Source organism: Phoenix dactylifera, unplaced genomic scaffold (genome assembly GCF_009389715.1).
Source record: "Phoenix dactylifera cultivar Barhee BC4 unplaced genomic scaffold, palm_55x_up_171113_PBpolish2nd_filt_p 000967F, whole genome shotgun sequence".
NCBI lineage: Eukaryota > Viridiplantae > Streptophyta > Magnoliopsida > Arecales > Arecaceae > Phoenix > Phoenix dactylifera.
The window spans coordinates 52,501-71,407 of record NW_024068324.1 but is presented as its reverse complement, the minus strand read 5'-3'; the positions used below and the strand labels follow the sequence as shown (position 1 = coordinate 71,407).

General features: G+C 41.8%; 1 protein-coding gene across 1 annotated transcript; it reads right to left on the bottom strand.

Moving 5' to 3' along the window:
• Nucleotides 1-11,460: 11,460 nt before the first annotated feature.
• Nucleotides 11,461-12,720, bottom strand: LOC103719128 (UPF0496 protein 4-like). Its single transcript, XM_017845720.3, has one exon. The coding sequence runs from the start codon at nt 12,577-12,579 to the stop codon at nt 11,593-11,595; it is 987 nt and encodes a 328-aa protein (XP_017701209.2). The 5' UTR covers nt 12,580-12,720; the 3' UTR covers nt 11,461-11,592.
• Nucleotides 12,721-18,907: the final 6,187 nt, after the last annotated feature.

Below are 18,907 nucleotides of genomic sequence, written 5' to 3'. Positions count from 1 at the left end.
TTAGATCTAAAGTGCTTTTTATGATTGATTTAATTGCTGATTATGCATGATTAAGTAGATCTGAAATTTTGGATGCATATGATGCATGTTTGTGTTAGGATTAGTAACATGAATAAATCTAAAATCATAATATTGTTTAGATTAGATCTAAATAAAGTTTATGATTCATATGATCTCTGATTTTAATGAACAAATCAGATCTGAAAATAAAAGTGAAAAAAAAAATACATAAGATGTATGTTGTTTGTATTAATTCATGTTGTTATGTATATGTGATGCATGAACATAAAACATAATGACTTAAACATGAATTAAATCTGATTACATGTGATTAATTACAAAAACTCAGATCTGAAAATATGTTTTAAGAACTGAAAGATTGTAATTAATATGTAATTAAAAAGAAATATGCAATGATCAAAACTTTCATAAGTCTAAACTTAATTGAGAATTAAGTGTTATGAAATAGAATTGTAACTCAATTAATTGACATTGCATAATTCTTTGGGCATATGGGTTAGCTTGAATCAAATTCTTAGGATTGGGTTAGACCTAAGGTTAGAATCATACATGGAGAAATAGAATTAATTGATCAAATCTAATTAAGTAGTAACTAGATTAGGTCAAGAAAATTCTAGATCAATTTACAATAGTTGTAGATGGATCAAGTCTATGTCTTTGATTAGACCAAGATGGAACTTGATTTAGGCTCAGAGGTGTAGCCCGAGTCATTTGAGTAATCAAATCGAAATTGATTAACCAGTCGGTGTCTAAGGTAAGTTTGGCAGTTTTGACCGGTGGTTTTTAATTGGGAGCTACTCGCACTGATTCGTCTTTGCCGAGTTAATGGCATATCCCTTCCACCGATCTCACTTACCTGGCCGACATGGTCAATCACATTTTGATTGGATCACTTAATGATTCGAGTTAGCCCATGCCTATAAGGAAAATCAGTTTGACTGATTTAGGTGTCTCCTTAACCGGTTTGAGTCTAATCTGATTTGGTGAAGTCAGTGGGAGAAATTAGACTAACCGGATCTTCTCATCTATCCTAATTATGAAATCCTCTAAAATTATTAGGTCCTTAAAATGAAATGGTTATGGAGATAACTAGGTCATAGCCTCCCATTAAGTTGGGTGATAATGGGTCCAATGTTTTGATAATTATTGGAGGCGCGACACGCCTGGTACTTATCAAGCATTGGAATTGTCATTCAATATATGATGAGTTAAGTGTACCTTCAATAGGCGATCAGGTGAGCCGAGCCACACTCGGGCTTGGTCGTCTATTAGTTGATTAGACTTAACCCTATCATTTAATGGTTGGACCTGACTAGGGTATTCGGTGGAGGCGCCACACGCCTGCCGGAAAACCTAGGGCAAAATCATCACTAGAAGTTGCTTGGTGAAGCAATTGGTTAAGAACCTACCAATAGGTGCATATGGGTTGGCCGAGCCACACTCGGGCCTATATGTGATCTATTGGGTTCTAGTGCCCACTAAAGAATTAGGAGTAATTTTTCGAATTAGAGGTAGAGGCTACCAATTTGTATAAAATAGTGGGAATACCTTTAGACTAAAGTCCAAGTCTATTGAGTTTAGTCAATTCATATACTAATAGCCAAATTTTCTTTTTATGCAGAAATGGCCACTCATTTGTCACTTCGCTCATTGTTGGACAATGACAAGTTGACTGGTCCAAATTTCAATAATTGGCATAGGAAACTGAAAATAGTGCTAGAGCATGAGAGGATCCTTTATGTGATAACGGATCAAGCACCTGAGCAGCCCGCTGCTAATGCATCAAGATCGGCCAGAGACACTTATCAGAAGTGGCTCAGTGACCGGATCACTGTTCGATGCATCATGTTGGCAGCAATGAGTGATGAGTTTAGTAGGCGTTTTGAGAATACGCAGCCGGAAGATATCATTCAAGTGTTGAATGAATCATTCGGCGTTCCTGACGATGTTGAGAGGCACAAAACTAGTTGTGCCATCTTCAGCGCCCGAATGAAAGATGGGACCTCGATAACTGATCATGTACTGTACATGATTGAGTTGATCGAGCGTCTAAGCTCTCTTGGCTTTCCCCTTCATGATCAATTGGGGAAGGATGCCATACTAAACTCATTGCCTGGATCATACCGTCCTTTTCTCACTCATTTTCGTATGACGAAACCTGTAGTGAATTATCACCAATTGTTGGGGTTACTACAAACGTTTGAGAATGATCACCAACTTCTTAAGAAGACGGTGAACTTAGTGGGAGGTTCATCCAAGGGTCGCTCCTTTAAGAAAGGAAAAAAGAAAAATAAAATCCAAAAGAAACAGGTGCACCATGCTCAGCCTAGTCAGAAAAAGAATAAAAAGGCTGATCAGAGAAAGGCGGAGTGCTTCTTCTGCAAGAAGCAAGGACATTGGAAGAGGAACTGTCCTCTTTACATTGCATCCCTCGATCCGAACCGGCCTAAGAAAAATGGGCAATCAGTTGCCAATCAAGGTACTTATATGATAACACCTTGCAATTTTTCTATTTGTGATAATTCGACCTGGGTATTGGATACCGGTAGTCCTTTTAATATTTGCAATTTGTTGCAGGGGCTACAAGTCAGTAAGAGATTTGAAGAAGGAGAAAGGTTCCTGAATGTTGGAGATGGAAGACCAGTTCCAGTTCTAGCTTTAGGAATTCTTAAACTTAAATTCAGCTCTCATGTAAATGTCCTTAGTGATTGTCACTATTGTCCAAGTTTTCTATTGAATATCATTTCTGTAGGCCTTTTGGCCAAAAATGGTTATGAAATATCAATAAAAAAGGATTATTGCAATGTCATTTGGAATGGTGTTGTTGTAATGAATGGAATTCTGAGTAATGGCATTTACATTTTGTCACAGCCTGTTCATGTAATGTATAAATCCAATAAGCGCCCTAGAATAGATAATGTCACGGATGTCTACCTTTGGCATCATAGGCTAGGTCATATTAACAAGAACAGGATGAACAGGTTAAGTAAAGAGGGAATCCTTGATTTTAATGATTGTGAATCATTGACAACCTGTGAATCATGTCTTCTTGGTAAAATGACCAAATCACCTTTTACCGGAAAAGGTGAACGAGCCAGTGATTTATTGACCCTTGTACATTCTGATGTATGTGGGCCAATGAGCACAGATGCTAGAGGTGGGTATTCATATTTCATTACGTTTACAGACGACCTTTCTAGGTATGGTTATGTCTATTTAATGAGACATAAATCTGAATCATTTGAAATGTTCAAATTATATCGTAATGAAGTAGAAAAACAAACTGGAAAGTGTATTAAAACTCTTCGATCAGATCGAGGAGGTGAATACCTCTCCAGTGAATTTTTGACATATCTAGGAGAAAATGGGATTCTCTCTCAATGGACTCCTCCTGGTACACCACAATATAATGGTGTGTCAGAAAGGAGAAATCGAACTCTGTTAGACATGGTTCGATCCATGATGGGGTTTGCTAATCTGCCCATATCCTTTTGGGGATATGCTCTTGAGTCAGCCTGCTATATTCTAAATAAGGTTCCAAGTAAGTCTGTAAATAAAACACCACATGAGATGTGGACTGGACGTAAGCCGATGCTCTCTCACCTTAGGATTTGGGGGTGTCCGGCGTACGTCAAACGTTTGAAGACAGACAAACTTGAACCCAAGTCTGACAAATGTTTCTTTGTTGGTTACCCTAAAGAAACTAAAGGATATTACTTCTACTTTGCTGAAGAACAAAAGTTGTTCGTAAGCAATAGAGCAATTTTCTTAGAAAAGGAATTCCTTGGTGAAGGAACAAATAGCTCTAATGTTGAGCTTAGAGAAGTTCAACATGTAGAAGATCCGACACCATCTACTGAACCAGTTGAGTCGGATTTGATTAGATCAGATCCAGAACCCATATTAGATGTACCATTAAGGCGATCGGGTAGAGTACCACGTCAGCCGGACAGATACTACGGTTTCTTGGTCCGGGATGGGGATCCTATCGAACTTGATGAAAACGATGAGGATCCGATCACATATATGGATGCAATGCAGAGGTATGACTCTGATAAATGGCTTGGAGCCATGCAATCCGAAATGGAATCCATGAAGGTCAATGATGTTTGGACATTAGTTGACCCACCCGAAGGAATTAAACCCATAGGGTGTAAGTGGATATTCAAAAGGAAACGGGGCGCAGACGGAAAAGTAGAGACCTATAAAGCCCGTCTGGTTGCCAAGGGATATCGTCAACGTTATGGTATTGACTATGACGAGACGTTTTCTCCTGTGGCAATGCTCAAATCCATTCGGATTATGCTTGCGATAGCAGCACACTTAGATTATGAGATCTGGCAGATGGATGTTAAAACTGCTTTTCTAAATGGAGATTTAGAAGAAGAGGTGTATATGATGCAACCTGAAGGTTTTATATCTGCAGATGAGTCTAAGGTGTGCAAGCTTCAAAAATCCATTTATGGATTAAAGCAAGCTTCACGGAGTTGGAACATACGATTTGATAAGGTGATCAAATCATATGGCTTCATTAAGAATGAAGAGGAACCTTGCATTTATAAATGGGCAAATGGTTCAATTATTATATTTCTTGTTTTGTATGTGGATGACATTCTTTTAATCGGGAATGACATTCCTGCATTACAAGGAATAAAGGTTTGGCTGTCATCTCAATTTGCCATGAAGGATTTGGGAGAAGCATCTTACATCCTAGGGATGAAGATCTATAGAGATAGATCTAGAAGATTGCTTGGATTATCCCAATCCACATACATTGATACTATACTGAAAAGGTTCAGTATGATTAATTCCAAGAAAGGCTATCTTCCAATGGGCCATGGAATTAACCTCTCTAAAAGGGATTGTCCGACAACCTCGCAAGAAAGAGAGAGTATGGATAGAACTCCATATGCTTCGGCAGTGGGATCTATAATGTATGCCATGACATGTACTAGACCAGACGTGGCATACTCACTAGGAGTAGTGAGTCGATACCAGTCTGATCCAGGTAGCAACCACTGGAAGGTTGTCAAAACCATCCTTAAGTATTTGAGAAATACTAAAGATCAGTGGCTTGTCTACAGTGATTCTGACTTAAAACTTGAAGGATATACCGATTCAAGTTTTCAGTCAGATCAAGATGATAGCAAGAGCGTGTCGGGATATATCTTCACTCTTAAGGGTGGGGCCATCTGCTGGAAGAGTTCCAAGCAGCATACAGTGGCAGATTCTACATGTGAAGCAGAATATATCGCAGCATCTGATGCCGCCAAGGAAGCTGTATGGTTGCGAAAGTTCATCACCGAGCTTGGAGTGACACCCTCAATTGATGGTCCAGTGCCTGTATTTTGTGACAATACTGGAGCCATAGCTCAAGCAAGAGAACCCAAAGCACATCAGCGGACCAAACATATTCTACGTCGCTACCACTTGGTTCGAGAGATCGTCGAACGAGGTGATATTGATCTTCAGAAGATCGACACAAAAGAAAATCTGGCTGACTCATTTACCAAAGTCCTCGGCATCAAAGAGTTCGACGAACACAAGTCGAAGATGGGTATTAGATACTGTGCCGATTGGCATTAGGCTAAGTGGGAGTTGTTGGGATTTGTATCCTAAATGTCAATCGTCAGCATATTGATGATTGAATTTTGTAAATGAATTGACAAATTAATAAAGTGTTATTCGGCATTATTCATCATTTCATCTTCAAATAAACTCTTATATGATGAAGTCCTTAGGACTTATGTTATGATAAAGGAGGATTTATCTTTGAGTTCTTAAACTTGTTCGCGACCAAATGATATGTTGTTACTAGGACGACAGCATTATCGAGATTAGGTCGTTATTTGACATATACGTTGGTTGTCCTCTTAACCAAGGAGTGTGGAGACACTGGTATGCCACACAGGTGAAGTGTAGGAGTACATTTCACTGAACGTGACCAATTCCGGAATGCTCTACTGTCGAGAGATGTTCCGAGTGGATATGGGTATAAGTTTGGCCCTCTGACCTGAGACCGCAACCTGTGACTAGAAGCAACTCACTGTACTTTGGTACCGGACTATCTGAATTTCTAATTCAGTGACGGAAGGTCACTGGGTGCAGTCAAGTACTTGCGTAGTCAGTTGTGAGTCAAGATGGAATTGACCCCTCCTGAAAACAGGAGATAATGTCTTGTGATTAATTTAGCAAAACCTTGGCCAGGGTAATCCCAGTGAGGAGTCACGGGATATCTAAAGTTAATCACATAATGGATGTACTAATTATAGGATTGACAGTGAGCTCTAAGTCATCCTGGCATTAGGAGTCAAAGGGATTGAATTATACAGTAACCATAGTTCAGGGTTCCAGAATATTTGCTTCGCATATATTCGGCCTATCCGGACGTTGGGTACCATTGCTAGATGGTCACATCAATTAGTGTAGGAAATTGTTCCTATACTACCGGCTTAGGTTCGAACCTATGAGGTCACACGCATAGAAGATTCCTGATTGATCAAGAAAGCTGATGAATGATTAAGAATCATTCAGGGATAATTTGGTCAATTTGATTGGCAAATTATCTTATAAAATAATTAAAATAATTATTGAAGGATTAATTAGTAATTAAATTACTAATAAACTCAATTTGATTGAGTAATTGTACTAAGGATGAGCCAAATTGAATTGGATTCAAGTTTGGGCTCAATCAGGATTTTGACCTGATTGGATTAGGTTAGAACCAAAAAGGACTTAAGCTGATCAAATTAATTTTAAATTAATTTGTTCTTAATTGGGGATTGACCTAATTGGATTAGGTCCAACACAAAGTAATTAATTCAATTTGATTGAGTTTGCATGAGCCAAAATTGAATTGGATTCAATTTGAGCTCAATCAGGGTCTGACCTGATTAGATTGGGTTCAACCAAATTGCTTTGTTTTAATTTGGGTTTGACCAAATTTGATTAGGTGCAACCCAAGAGGATTAGGCTCAGATGATGTGGCAATTATTGGTGACATGGAATTGGATTTCATGAATTTTAAATAAACCAAAATTATTGCATGGCACATGGACCCATTGCTTGACACATGGCGACATTGTTTGTTATTTGAATTTAAATTCAAACATTAAGCAATGTGTTAAATGATTTTAATCATTCAAACCATCAGCCAAGGTGGCGTATGAGTTTTTGAATGGATTAAATTCGAATTTCAAGAGGTGATTTCGAAATTATGAAGTGTTTTACCTTGCCGCATGGATTTCAAATTCCTTCCCTCTTGCACATGTGTTTAAAATTTGAATTTAAATCAGATTTGGTTGAGATCTGATTTGGGTTGTTCCTATTCCTTTGCATGTGCCAACTAAAAGAGGTTTTCTGAAAATAAATTTCGAATTTTGAATGAAAATTCGGAGGCCATTAAAAGGGGTCAAACATGGGCACCAAAAACATCATCCATTGCAGCCTTCTTCCTCACCCGCCTCCTCTTCCTCTTCTTCTCCATTTTAGATAGGGTTTTCAGGGTGAATATCTAGAAGATTCAAGATCAGATCTGAGTCCTCTACTTCTCTTACAAACCTCATCTCCATCTGCTTCAAGACGATTGATCAAGAGTTGATTGAATCCCGACGGGCAGATTTCAGCTTTCAAGAAATTCTGCGCAAGCTAGCACTTCCGCAGGATTGGATCTCTTCAGGAACTTCGCGTGGACTTCTCGTAGAGGCCATTCGTGTGCGTGGCTGCGAAGTCGAGGATCAGATCCACAAGTTTCTTCCATCATAAAAGGTATTAATCCTACATTAATCTTTTATTATGGTGTCAAGATCTAGGTCTGATTCCCCGAGGTTTTACCCTCTTTTGGGGCTCCTCACGGAGATATCTCCAGAATCCATTCAATGGATATTCGGAGATTAATCAGAATAGAGTTCTTAAATTTCAGATCTGATAGTTAATCATGCATAAAAGTTTTAGCATAATTGTTTAAACGATTCCGGCATAATCCTATGTGTTCTTAAGGTGCTGATTTCTAGATTTGATCTTGTAAGCATGCATGAATTAAATTGTTTGATTCGATTTTTCCGCTGCGTTTTAAAACTTAAAAAGAACTACGTATGGCTTGATCCCCCTTATGAAGGGGTACGTAGGCAACCCGATCAGGTTCAGCCATGGTTTTTTTTTAAAAAAAAAAAAAAAAAATCAGCATGCTTAACACCGAAGAACCTAGGATTCACTTTCAGCACCTGATCAGCCAAGCACATACGAATCATGCTAAAAGCAATCTCTTCTAATTCCTCCTAGTCTTCCAAACTGATCCTTTCCGTCTTTTCCTAACCAAGACCTTATAGATCCGCTATTACACCAGCAAATCCTTCACCCTTTGCTGCTATAGGGTGAAGTTTTTTTTGCCATCAAACTTCTCAAAATCTGCTTTGAGATTTTTCGAAGCCATAACACAATAAAGATTTAATGAACACAGAAAATTCTGTTTTGAAGACTTACCACAGATTTTGATTTTTCTCCACCGAATCAGCAACCAATGACTCTGATACCAATTGTAGGAGACCTTACGGATCTGATCTCAATCTTGAGAAGATGAATCGCCTCAAACCATAGCACCTGGAGACTTTCTTTCGCTGTTAGAGGCGTGGATCACTGGTTCTTTGATGGTGGAGGAGAACAAGAGCCAAGCGGAAATTGACTCTTCTTCCTTATGGCCTAGGGTTCTTAGGGACGGCAGCTTACGTGCATGAGAGAAAGAAAAGAGAAGAGAATAGGGTTTTCAGTGAGAAAGGAGTATCATCTGATTTCATTCCTTCCATACACAATATACGTGAGTGTATATATACATGGTTAATCATGACCCAAATCCAAAAAACTCTCCTAGGCTAAACCACGTGAGAAAGCAATCAACCCAAGCCCATGTACACCCATGACTTGCATGCTCTCTCTGCCTTTGAGCCTCAGCCTAGCCCAATAATGGTTAGCTCCCTCAAGACCCAAATAAGTCTCAAGCAGGTGGAAGACCATTTCTCGTCTCTACCTAAATCTGAAACAGACCAGAGGTCGACTCTTTAATAGCATGAGTCGACCTTTGCTCTTTAGGAGTCGATTCTTTAATAGCATGAGTCGACCCTTGCTCTTCAGGGGTCGACTTTTTAATAGCATGAGTCGACTCTTGTTCTTCAGGAGTTGACTCATGAACAGCATGAGTCGATCCTTACACTGTTTGCACTGCAGTTTCTTGCATTCCTTGCTTTGGATGCACCACACTTGTGCCCACAACAACCATGGCAACTGAAGAAAATGGAGAAGAAAGAAAAAAAGAAGAAGCCAACTTATAGAGGTTCATCGAAAAGAGAGACCAACAGAAGGATGAAACTGATGTAAGGATGTTGGAGAAAAGAAAGAAGAAAAAAAGCTGAAGCTTTTACCGGACAAAGAACTCTAAGAGACGGAAAATCACTTGCCAAGTGGAAGAAACTGATTCAAGCTTTCGCCCCTTGTATATAGCCTCGAATAGTGTGATCTCATCATCCATTTGATCATTTATCTATCGGCCACCATGAGTAAGCTCAGTATTTGGAGGTTGTGGGCTTTCATGAATCGATCCTTTTCAGCATCACAAGAAGAAATAATTGCAGTAGAAAAATTCTGTTTGTCTACATGATGCTTCAAAAATGGAACAGACTTTATAAAAATTATGCCAACCATTAAATTTTGTTTGTCTGCAGAAGCACCTAGGGCTGATCTGAGAACTCGAATTCAGCTCGCCTAGCTCAACCGATGAATGATTTGACTACTTTCTTTACTTGAGCCAAGAATTAAGATGTTTGGGGTAAGTGATATGGCTATGATTCATCATTTCTAAAATCTCGCCTGACAGCTTAGCCCCCAACCAAACGACAACACTGGCTAATCAAATCTCTGAATAATTAGCATGATTGGTTACAGCTCAGCGCGATCTCGACATATCCGAAAAAGAATATTGTAACATACTAGATTCGCAAATAAAGAAAGCATTCGATTATAATGCATCTGAAAAGAAATATTCTAACAGCTCCAACCAGCTGATATGGAAAGAGCTCAACTACTTCTCTGCGAATCACGCAATTCTAATCGTGCAGGTTCGCACTCTCCTCTATAAATACCAGGCAGAGGACCCCCTAGGGATGAGCTCATACTCTCATACTTCTATCTCTCTTATCTCTCCTAGTTTCTCTCAAAATTTTGCCCGATTTAGGCATTGGAGGGTTCCTAGCGAGATATATTTTGGCGACAACTTGTTCATTTTCTATGATTGTAGATTAGCTCCAGCATCATGCTATGCTTCTCCACCTCAACCAAGCAGAGAGGCTTGCCAATTAGCTCATCTGCCAATTAGATTGGATTTTGAGCAACAATATCTATCATTCTAGACAAACTACTATGGTATAGTATCTTTGGTGCCTATGAGACTCCAAAGGAAAGAACGAATAAAGAGGATAAAAGGTGCGTACAAGGAAAATATAAGCAATTTTTCCTTTAGAGAAAAAGAGAAGGTAAGTAATTGCAACCATGATCAAAAAATTACTATTTACCAAAAGTTAGTTCAATCATTAAATGATGGCAAAATATGGAAATCAAATAATCCAATTTAACAGATTTATAGGCTATATTTAGATATATAAAGAAGAGAAGAAAAGCAAAGAACTTGGGGTACAATGGAAAAGAAAAAAAAAAAAAGAGATTTTCTTTTCTTCCTAAATTTCATCATTGTTTGAGAGACTAAAAAAGGGAGTTTGAAGAGTAGTTGTTTCTCTTCATTTCTCTTCTTTTTTCTCCTAACTTACTACCCAAACAAGAGAATTTAATTTTCTTTTCTTTCTTTTAATTTTCTAACCACATGAGAGAAAGTGGATTTCTTTTCCCTTCTCTCCTAACCAAATAGGGGATCTATAGTTTTCTTTCTTTGTTTCCTCTTCTCTTCCCTTCTCTCCAATTTTCTCAATCCAAATAGGGCTTTGTTACATGTGCAACTAATCAATGAGGAATAGGATGTCTTTGTTACATGTGCAACTAATCAATGAGGAATAGGGCTGGAGAGGATCAATTGATTTATATAAGGGATACTTCATTTTCCCTATGGACAATGGAAAGATGTTGATTTTTCATTTTAGCAATAGCATAGGTCAGAATTTACATGGTTGATAAAATAGATGAGGACAATGTGCTAAGACTAGCTTCAATGATAACATTATTAGAATGGTGGGCCTTTTTTTTCAGATCATGGCGTGGCTGAACAGTTGCAGGTCATCATATTGCATTTATAATGTCATAGCTGCTATTTTATTAGCTATTATAGTAGAATAAAGTACATGCTATTTTATTAGCTATTATGACAATTTAATATGTTAACATGATAAGACATCAACTTAAGCAGGAAATATATGAATAAGACAAACTTTTTTTTTTTTTTTTTTTTTTTGTCAAATAAGACAACCTTCTTTCACAAACAAGCAGCATCCACAAACTTATTTGTCCCAAAAAAAAAAAAAAAAAAGCAGGCACACTTTGACACGCAATCCAGCTAACACAGGGTGCATTCTTTCTTCATCTGTTTACACTTCTTGGGACCAAAATCCGCAAACAATGCAACGCGGCATCCCTCGAATTCATAGCCGCACGGAACAACGCATTGACTGCGTCCGACAACCGATCGAGTCCATACGTTAACTCCTCCGTCGCTTTCTCGAGCTCGACAACAGCGCTCCCTAATCTCGCCGGCTTCTCTTCGTCACCTTCCCCGTCGATGACGCCCACCACCGCCCTCACCGCCGCCTCCACCGCCTCCACCTCGCCGGAGAACCCCGCCCCGAGATGGCCGGAAACTGCCGCCCTCACCTCGTCAAACGCCTCCCCCCACGGAAACTCGTCGGAAATTCTGACTCCGGTCAGAGCCCCCTGCTCCCCGCCGCTGAGCACCGCCACGATGGCCGCCATCACCAGGCCCGCAACCCCCTCCACGGCGTACAACGCCCTCCGTACGGCGGAGAACTTGCCTCGCGGAGGCTCCCCCGGCGCCAGCCGCCGGATCAGATTACCGGCGTGTCCTCGGATCACGCGCCTCGGAAGCGTCTCCCACTCCTCGATCGCCTTGCGGGCGCGCCGGACGCGGTCAGGAGAAGGTGGCAGGCCATGGCCGTCGCCAGCGAGGAGGTGGAGGGAGAAGCGAAGACGGAGGCGGCCGCGGCGGAGACGCTCGATCTCGGCGGAGGCAGCGTTGCAGGCGTCGAGGAGGGAGACGCTGGCGTCGAGGTGGGAGGCGAGGCCGGCGGGGTCGGCGCCGGATAGGGCGGGGTCGGAGAAGAGGGCAGCGGCGTCGGCGAGGGTGAGGGCGAGGAGATCGACGGCACGGGAGAGCCAGTGAAAGGAAATGGACGGCGGAGGCTTGGGGATCGGGAGGAGAGATCGGAGGCGGAGGATTAGGATTTCTTCGAATGGGCGCGAAGGCGAAGGAGTTTTATTCGGGCGTTTGGAGGGATAGCCGAGAATAGCATGGATACTGAGATAGGGATTACACTTGACAGTTAAAGACATGGTATTTGGAAAGGATTCGGTTCTTCTTCTTCTTCTACTTGGGACCGGTGACGAATGAAACGGATAAAAGTTGCAAAAGAATTCGGGATACGTTATTCAGGGAGCGTTCGCATGGCCACAGTTTAAATAGAGGAGGGAAGGGAGGGGTACTGCGGACCGGGTAAAACAGCGTCGCCGCGGGTTTGAACTTGACGAAAATGCTTCGGTCAACCGATTATAATGACGGTAATACCACGGTGCTACAGATAGTTGTAAACTGAGCAAAGTGGGATTATCGTAATAGAGTGCAAAATTAGGGGTTTCCTTGTAATAAGGGCTAGGCCGTTTGTTTTGGGATAAGGTTGCATACGCTATTCAGATGATGTCACCAAGCTGGATGGCAAAATATTATTATTTTTTAAAGCACCTTTTCTGCCTGAATCGAGAAAGCACGGGCAAACCATTGGCTCTTTCCGTGAGCTCAATAAAATTAACCGAGACGACGCGGCGAGACTCTGAAAGCAAGGTTAGGTTGTCAGTAGTTTAGGGTCGAGAGAAGTTGGGAGGAAAGATAGCCGTTTTCAACACGGTTGCTGGTCTTTGAACTGCAGGTTGGAAGGGATCAAGGGGCCGCTCGTCGCCGCACTCGGAAATATAAACTATAAAAACTAGACCTTAATGGGAATCATGCTTTAGAACTAGCGAAACAGGTAAACCCTTCTTTCCAACTACTTTAAGAAGAAATTTACAGTTGCCTGCATTGCCATGGTATTCCAAAGTTCCCGCGGCGATTTTAGACTGAATGGAATTTTTATAATATCGAGTCTTAAGGTTTGTCAGGGAACTAATTATGGCCAGCAAGTCTTTTTGATCATATTTGAACCTAATGAGGATCCTTGGCTCTTTATGGCAACTAATGTGATCAATCTTGGCATCCTTATTTTAATTGCTTGCGACTTTAATTGTATTGATGGACCTAATGAGAAGAGGGGTGACAAATCTTTCTTAAATAAGATTGGGGTGCGGGAGTTTTGCGTTCTTATTGTCATAGATGGGATTTGGGCTTCTTGGGCCCCTACTTCACTTTGTGTAACAACCGGCTTGGATTTGCCAGAGTTCGAGAGCGCATTAATGGAGCCATGGCAACAATAAATTGGATCTATCGCTTCCCCAACTATTAGGTATGTCACCTCCCAGGCATTACTTTAGATCATTACCTATTTGATCCATTCATTAGATTCTATTCCATGCAATCCCCCATTTCTAGATGAGAAATTTTGGATGTCTTATCTTGAATATTGGAATATTGCGCAAGGTGCTTGGAGCACACCATCTAGAAGTGACTTGATGTATCGAGTGACTCGAGGCTAGAGCTTACTAGAAAGAGGTTAAGAAAATGGAACTGAGAGAGTGTTGGGAACATATTTAGGAAACTCGATGAAGTAGAATCTACTAATCTCCTGTTTACAAGAGAAAGAGGACCAGCAAGGTGGGCTTAACGAAGAGAACTTTGCCAACCTCCGAGTTTGTCTCTTTAGACATCATTCTCTATTGAGGCAACAGGAGATACTATGGAGGCAAATATCTAGAGTGACATGGTTGCGAGAAGGTGACAATAATACTAAATTCTTTCACTAAACTACAGTTACTCAAAGATATAGAAATAAGATCCGCATGCTGAAAGAGGAGAACAGGAATGTGATAGATGACATTCAAGCAATCAGAAGGGCAATCTTTCATTTCTTCTGATCCAGATGGACTATTAATGAGAATATGGGACTGGTTTATTCCCTTTCCCCACCAAACCAAATCCTCATTGATGTGGAGAATGTAGCCCTTCTCCAACAGGTGATAGAGTCGGAGGCAACTGAGACCATCAAATCTATGGCTAGTAATAGGGCTCTTAGAGCTGATGGCTTTCCCCCACTTTCTTTAAGATGAATTAGAGTATCTTTCAAAGGGATGTCATATTGCTCCTTAACCAATTCTTCACTACTGCAGCCATGCCTCATAATTGGAAGAACACCTTTGTCACTTTAATGCCTAAGAAGAGACCAAGTGCTATGGAACTGTTAACTTCAGACCCATTAGCTTATGTTTCACTTTATATAAAATTGTCGCCAAGATCATTGCCTATGGAATGAGGCCGATCCTTCTAACTTTAATTAGCTTGAAGCAGGGGGCTTTCACAGTGCCGGCTCGAGCCTTAGGCGACCGAGGCGGTCGCCTAAGGCCCCCGGCCCAGGGAAGGCCCCCACCCAGCCATTTGTTTTTTTTATTCCACCATGGCGCTATGGCAGACCGCAGATGAGATGGGGTGTGGGTTTGGGCGGCGACATGAAAGGCTGAGACTGAGCTGGGACTGGCAATGGGCGACGGTAGTCGGCAGACGGGGACTAGCGACGGGCGATGGCGTGGTCGAGCGACGGGGACTGGCGACGGGCGACGGGCGACGGGCGACGGGCGATGGCGACGGGCGACGTGGCGATGGGCAACGTAACGGCTATTTCCTCCCCGGCTCCCCCCTTCTCTCCCCCCTTCTCTGCCTTTTTAATGTCGGAACCTTCTCCGGTTCTTCATTCTTGGCACTCGGCAGTCGGCAGAATCGGCTTGCAAAGATGCAGAGCGGCGAGCGCAAAACCCTCTCCAGCTCTCCTCGCCGACGTCGCCATCCTTGGCTCCGAGCTCCGGCCTCCGACTCCGAGCTCCGAGCTCCGGTCCACCGTGCGTCCGTGCAGAGTCCCATCCTCTCCTCGCCGACTCCGAGTCGCCGTCCTCGGCTCCTCCGACCTCCAACTCCGCGGCGACCGAGGTGGCGAGGCCTTCCGAGTCCCGACTTCCGACTCCGAGCTCCACGGCTTCCGGTCTCGTCGGCTCCGCCGCTCCGCAGCTCCGGCCTCGTCGGCTCCGCTCTAAAGTCCACTCCACTGGATTTTCAATTTTGACAGGGAAGGTGAGACCGTGAGACCCTAATTTGTGCTTATTAAATGTTAAATAGTTGAGCTCTTCGCCTCTTCCTATGCTTGCTAATCCTACTGAATCCTTCCTTCTTTATTGAAATTTATACCCGTCGCTCTAAGTCTCTGATCCGGGTTTTGTTTGGGTTGTCCACAGTCCACACATTAATCTTTTAGCCATCAAATCCCCCTCTTTCTGCTGCGAGAGTCTTAAAAATCTAATTTTTTTAATGCTTTCTTTCTCTGACTTCTCTCAACTATATTAGATTTGGAGGAATGAGATACCAGGGGGCAGGGGCCGCTGAAGGAGAGAATAGTTTCATTTGAGGTCAGTAAGAGCATTTAGTTCTCATACCTTGTTTTTGACATTCAAGGTTATCTTTTTGTTCTTCTTTTTGGCGTTCATATGATAAAGATTGAATCTTTTTTCCTGTATCTGATTTTTTCTGGAGAGTTTTGGGGTTCTTCACGGTTTTGATCACGCTTTGGATTGAGTTGAGGCTGGCTTTTTTTAAAAGTCATTCTCTCCCCAGAAGTCCAAACTCTCAGACATCCTTTCAAAGTTTAGAATGGTTGTCATCTGAGAGAGCTAGGGCCGGGCAAATTTGTCTCGCACAGGTCTCTACATCTCAAAGAAATAATTGACCAATGCCCTCACCTCCCTATCGTGTTGAAGGCCACCCAGTTGGCTAAACCTTTTCTGCATCATGATGACTTCGAGCCTCTTCACTATGAAGTCTATCATTAGGTGGACAAAGGAGTCATAGTTGCTGGATGTAGCCACACCATATTGGGCACTTCCAAGTTCCAACAAGCAATTTTTGCTTGCAATTTTTGTTGCTTACTCCTGATGAGTTTCTTTAAAGATTTGACTTTTTTGATCAAAGATTGAGGTCTTTGGGTTTCATTGCATTTATTAAAAAAATTTCATAATTAAAAAAAAAAGGCCCCTCTTACTGAGTTCGCCTTAGGCCCCCAAACGCATTGGGCCACCCCTGGGCTTTCATCTGTGGTAGAAGTACCTTCGTTAACATACTGATTGCTCAATAATTCAAGCATGACTTGGTGAGGACATTGTTAAAGAGGAGTCTCATAGCTGTTAAGCTTGATATAGAATGGGCATATGGCTGCATTCGTTGGGACTTCATGATATATGCTCTTCATTTATAAGGCTTTCACAACACTTGGATAGCATGGTTCCATGGGCGTGTTTTGAACCCTTGCTTTGCTATTTTATTTAATGGAACTCCCATTGAGTTTTTTCAGTCAAAGATTGGGCTTCATCAAGGATGCCCCCTTTCTTCCTTCCTATTTATTATTTATGCAGGTACATTGTCTTGGTTGTTGAGGTGGGCAGAGGCAACCCAGACCATATCAGTGTAACAACCCAAGGCTGATTCTCCAGCCATTTCTCATCTACTATTAGTGGATGATTGTCTTCTGTTGGATAGTGCTTCTACAACCAATGCAGATAGATTCAAAAGGATTGTCCAAGAGTATTGCTATGTTTTTGGCCTGAAGGTAAATCTACAAAAATCTGTTATTTGCTTTAGCTCTAAAATTAGTTCCCATATAAAGCACATGATAAAGGAGACACTGAACATCTTGGAGCAGAATGGCACATGGCAGTACTTGGGGGTCCCCATATCAAGGAGGAGGCCAACTCGATCTGATTACAACTCCTTTTGGAATAGTGTCTATGATAGATTGGAGGGGTGGAATTCGAGATCAGGAATGAAAGTGATTGACACGGGAGCTCCTCTAAGTGTTCCAGTTGGCGGAGCTACTTTTGGATGAATTTCAACGTTCTTGGGGAACCTGTTGATAATTTAGGTAGATCCAACCCCCTGAAGCAAGATATGCACGAACCACTTGGGCGAGGCGAGGGCCTAAACAAACTACCAAGGGGCAGAAATCTTTACGAAAAGTGCTTTTTAAGGCATGAAATTTGGCTTTCTAATTTTTTTATGCTTTTGTTCCATTGGGATCGGGGATGGTTTCCCTCCCCCGAACCCTCGAGGGGGGGAATGTTCGTGCATGTGCCACCCCAGTGTACCTAATGTCTAATACTCCAAATCAGTCATAATCAGGATAGAGCAAATGATTAGGAATGTCTTGTAGGGAATCTTAAGAGATGCATGGAAAGTGCATCTACTTTATTGGGAGAAGGTTTGCCAGCCCACTTGAGAAGGGGTTTAGGCATCCCGTCCCTAATGTTCTGGAACTAGAAATTAGTTGCCAAGCATGCAACCAAATTTTTGATGGAATCGGATACCACATGGAGCACTTTGATGAGATCGAAGTATGGCACCTAGTTAGCACTATTTTTTTTTTAGGTAAACAGCATTTCATATTGCTCTTAAATAAGCACAACCAGCTACATCAGCAGAAAAAAACATAAAATAGAGCATCAGGAACATCAATATTCCTAGTCCAAATAATCTCTCAAGAATGCTGAGCAACAAAGAAGGCAACCCAATTAGCCGCTTTGTTTGCCTTCCGATACACATGTGCTGCATGAAAGGAATCTATCTCTCTAACCAATCTGCGGGTTTTCCGAATCAGTGGGTGGCCATCTCCAAATCTATTCACTTCTCGTATCCAGTCAATCACCATAGAGGAGTCGCCCTTCAGGTAAACCCCATCTGCACCAAACACCCTCCTCACATAGGAGACGTCCTTCCAGGCTACCCGCAACTCCGCCTCAATAACGGTCGAACTAGGGGTGCATCGGCCTCCTGCCGCAATCAACCTGCCCTGGTGATCTCTGGTCAGCACTCTCTTTGCCAACTCCTTGATGTGATAGCTCTCACATGTGGAGAGCCATGTGTGCATATGCTCCAGTTATACTAGCTCATACTAGATGGAATGCGGATGATGACAATGGACAAATCTATTAGGGCGTTGACTAATCCATGGATTTTTGATACAACTCTATATCATGGCTATGCTCCAGTTATACTAGCTCATGCTAGTTGGACTGTGGATCATGGCAAATCTATTTGGGTGTTGACTGATCCATGGATTTTTGATACCCCTCTATATCTCATGCCCACTATTTTCAATGTTGCTTAAAGGGAAAATCTTATTGTTAGTGGTCTGCTGATTGAAGGGGAGAAGTTGTGGAGCACTGCCACTATCCATCATTTATTTGACAACATCCTTGAAGATAGAGTGCTCTGTACTCTGGTTTGTAGCTATGAGACTATTGATAAGCTTGCTTGGAGCCCATCTGTCACTCAGAGTCAGAGCACAAGATCTATGCAACCTATACAAGCTAGTAACTGTGGAAATAAAGGATAATGTATGCTTGGGTATGGAAAATGAGGATTTGCTCTAGAATTGTCTGTTCCTTTGGAAGTTGACTTGGCACCAGATTCCTTGTCAAAGAA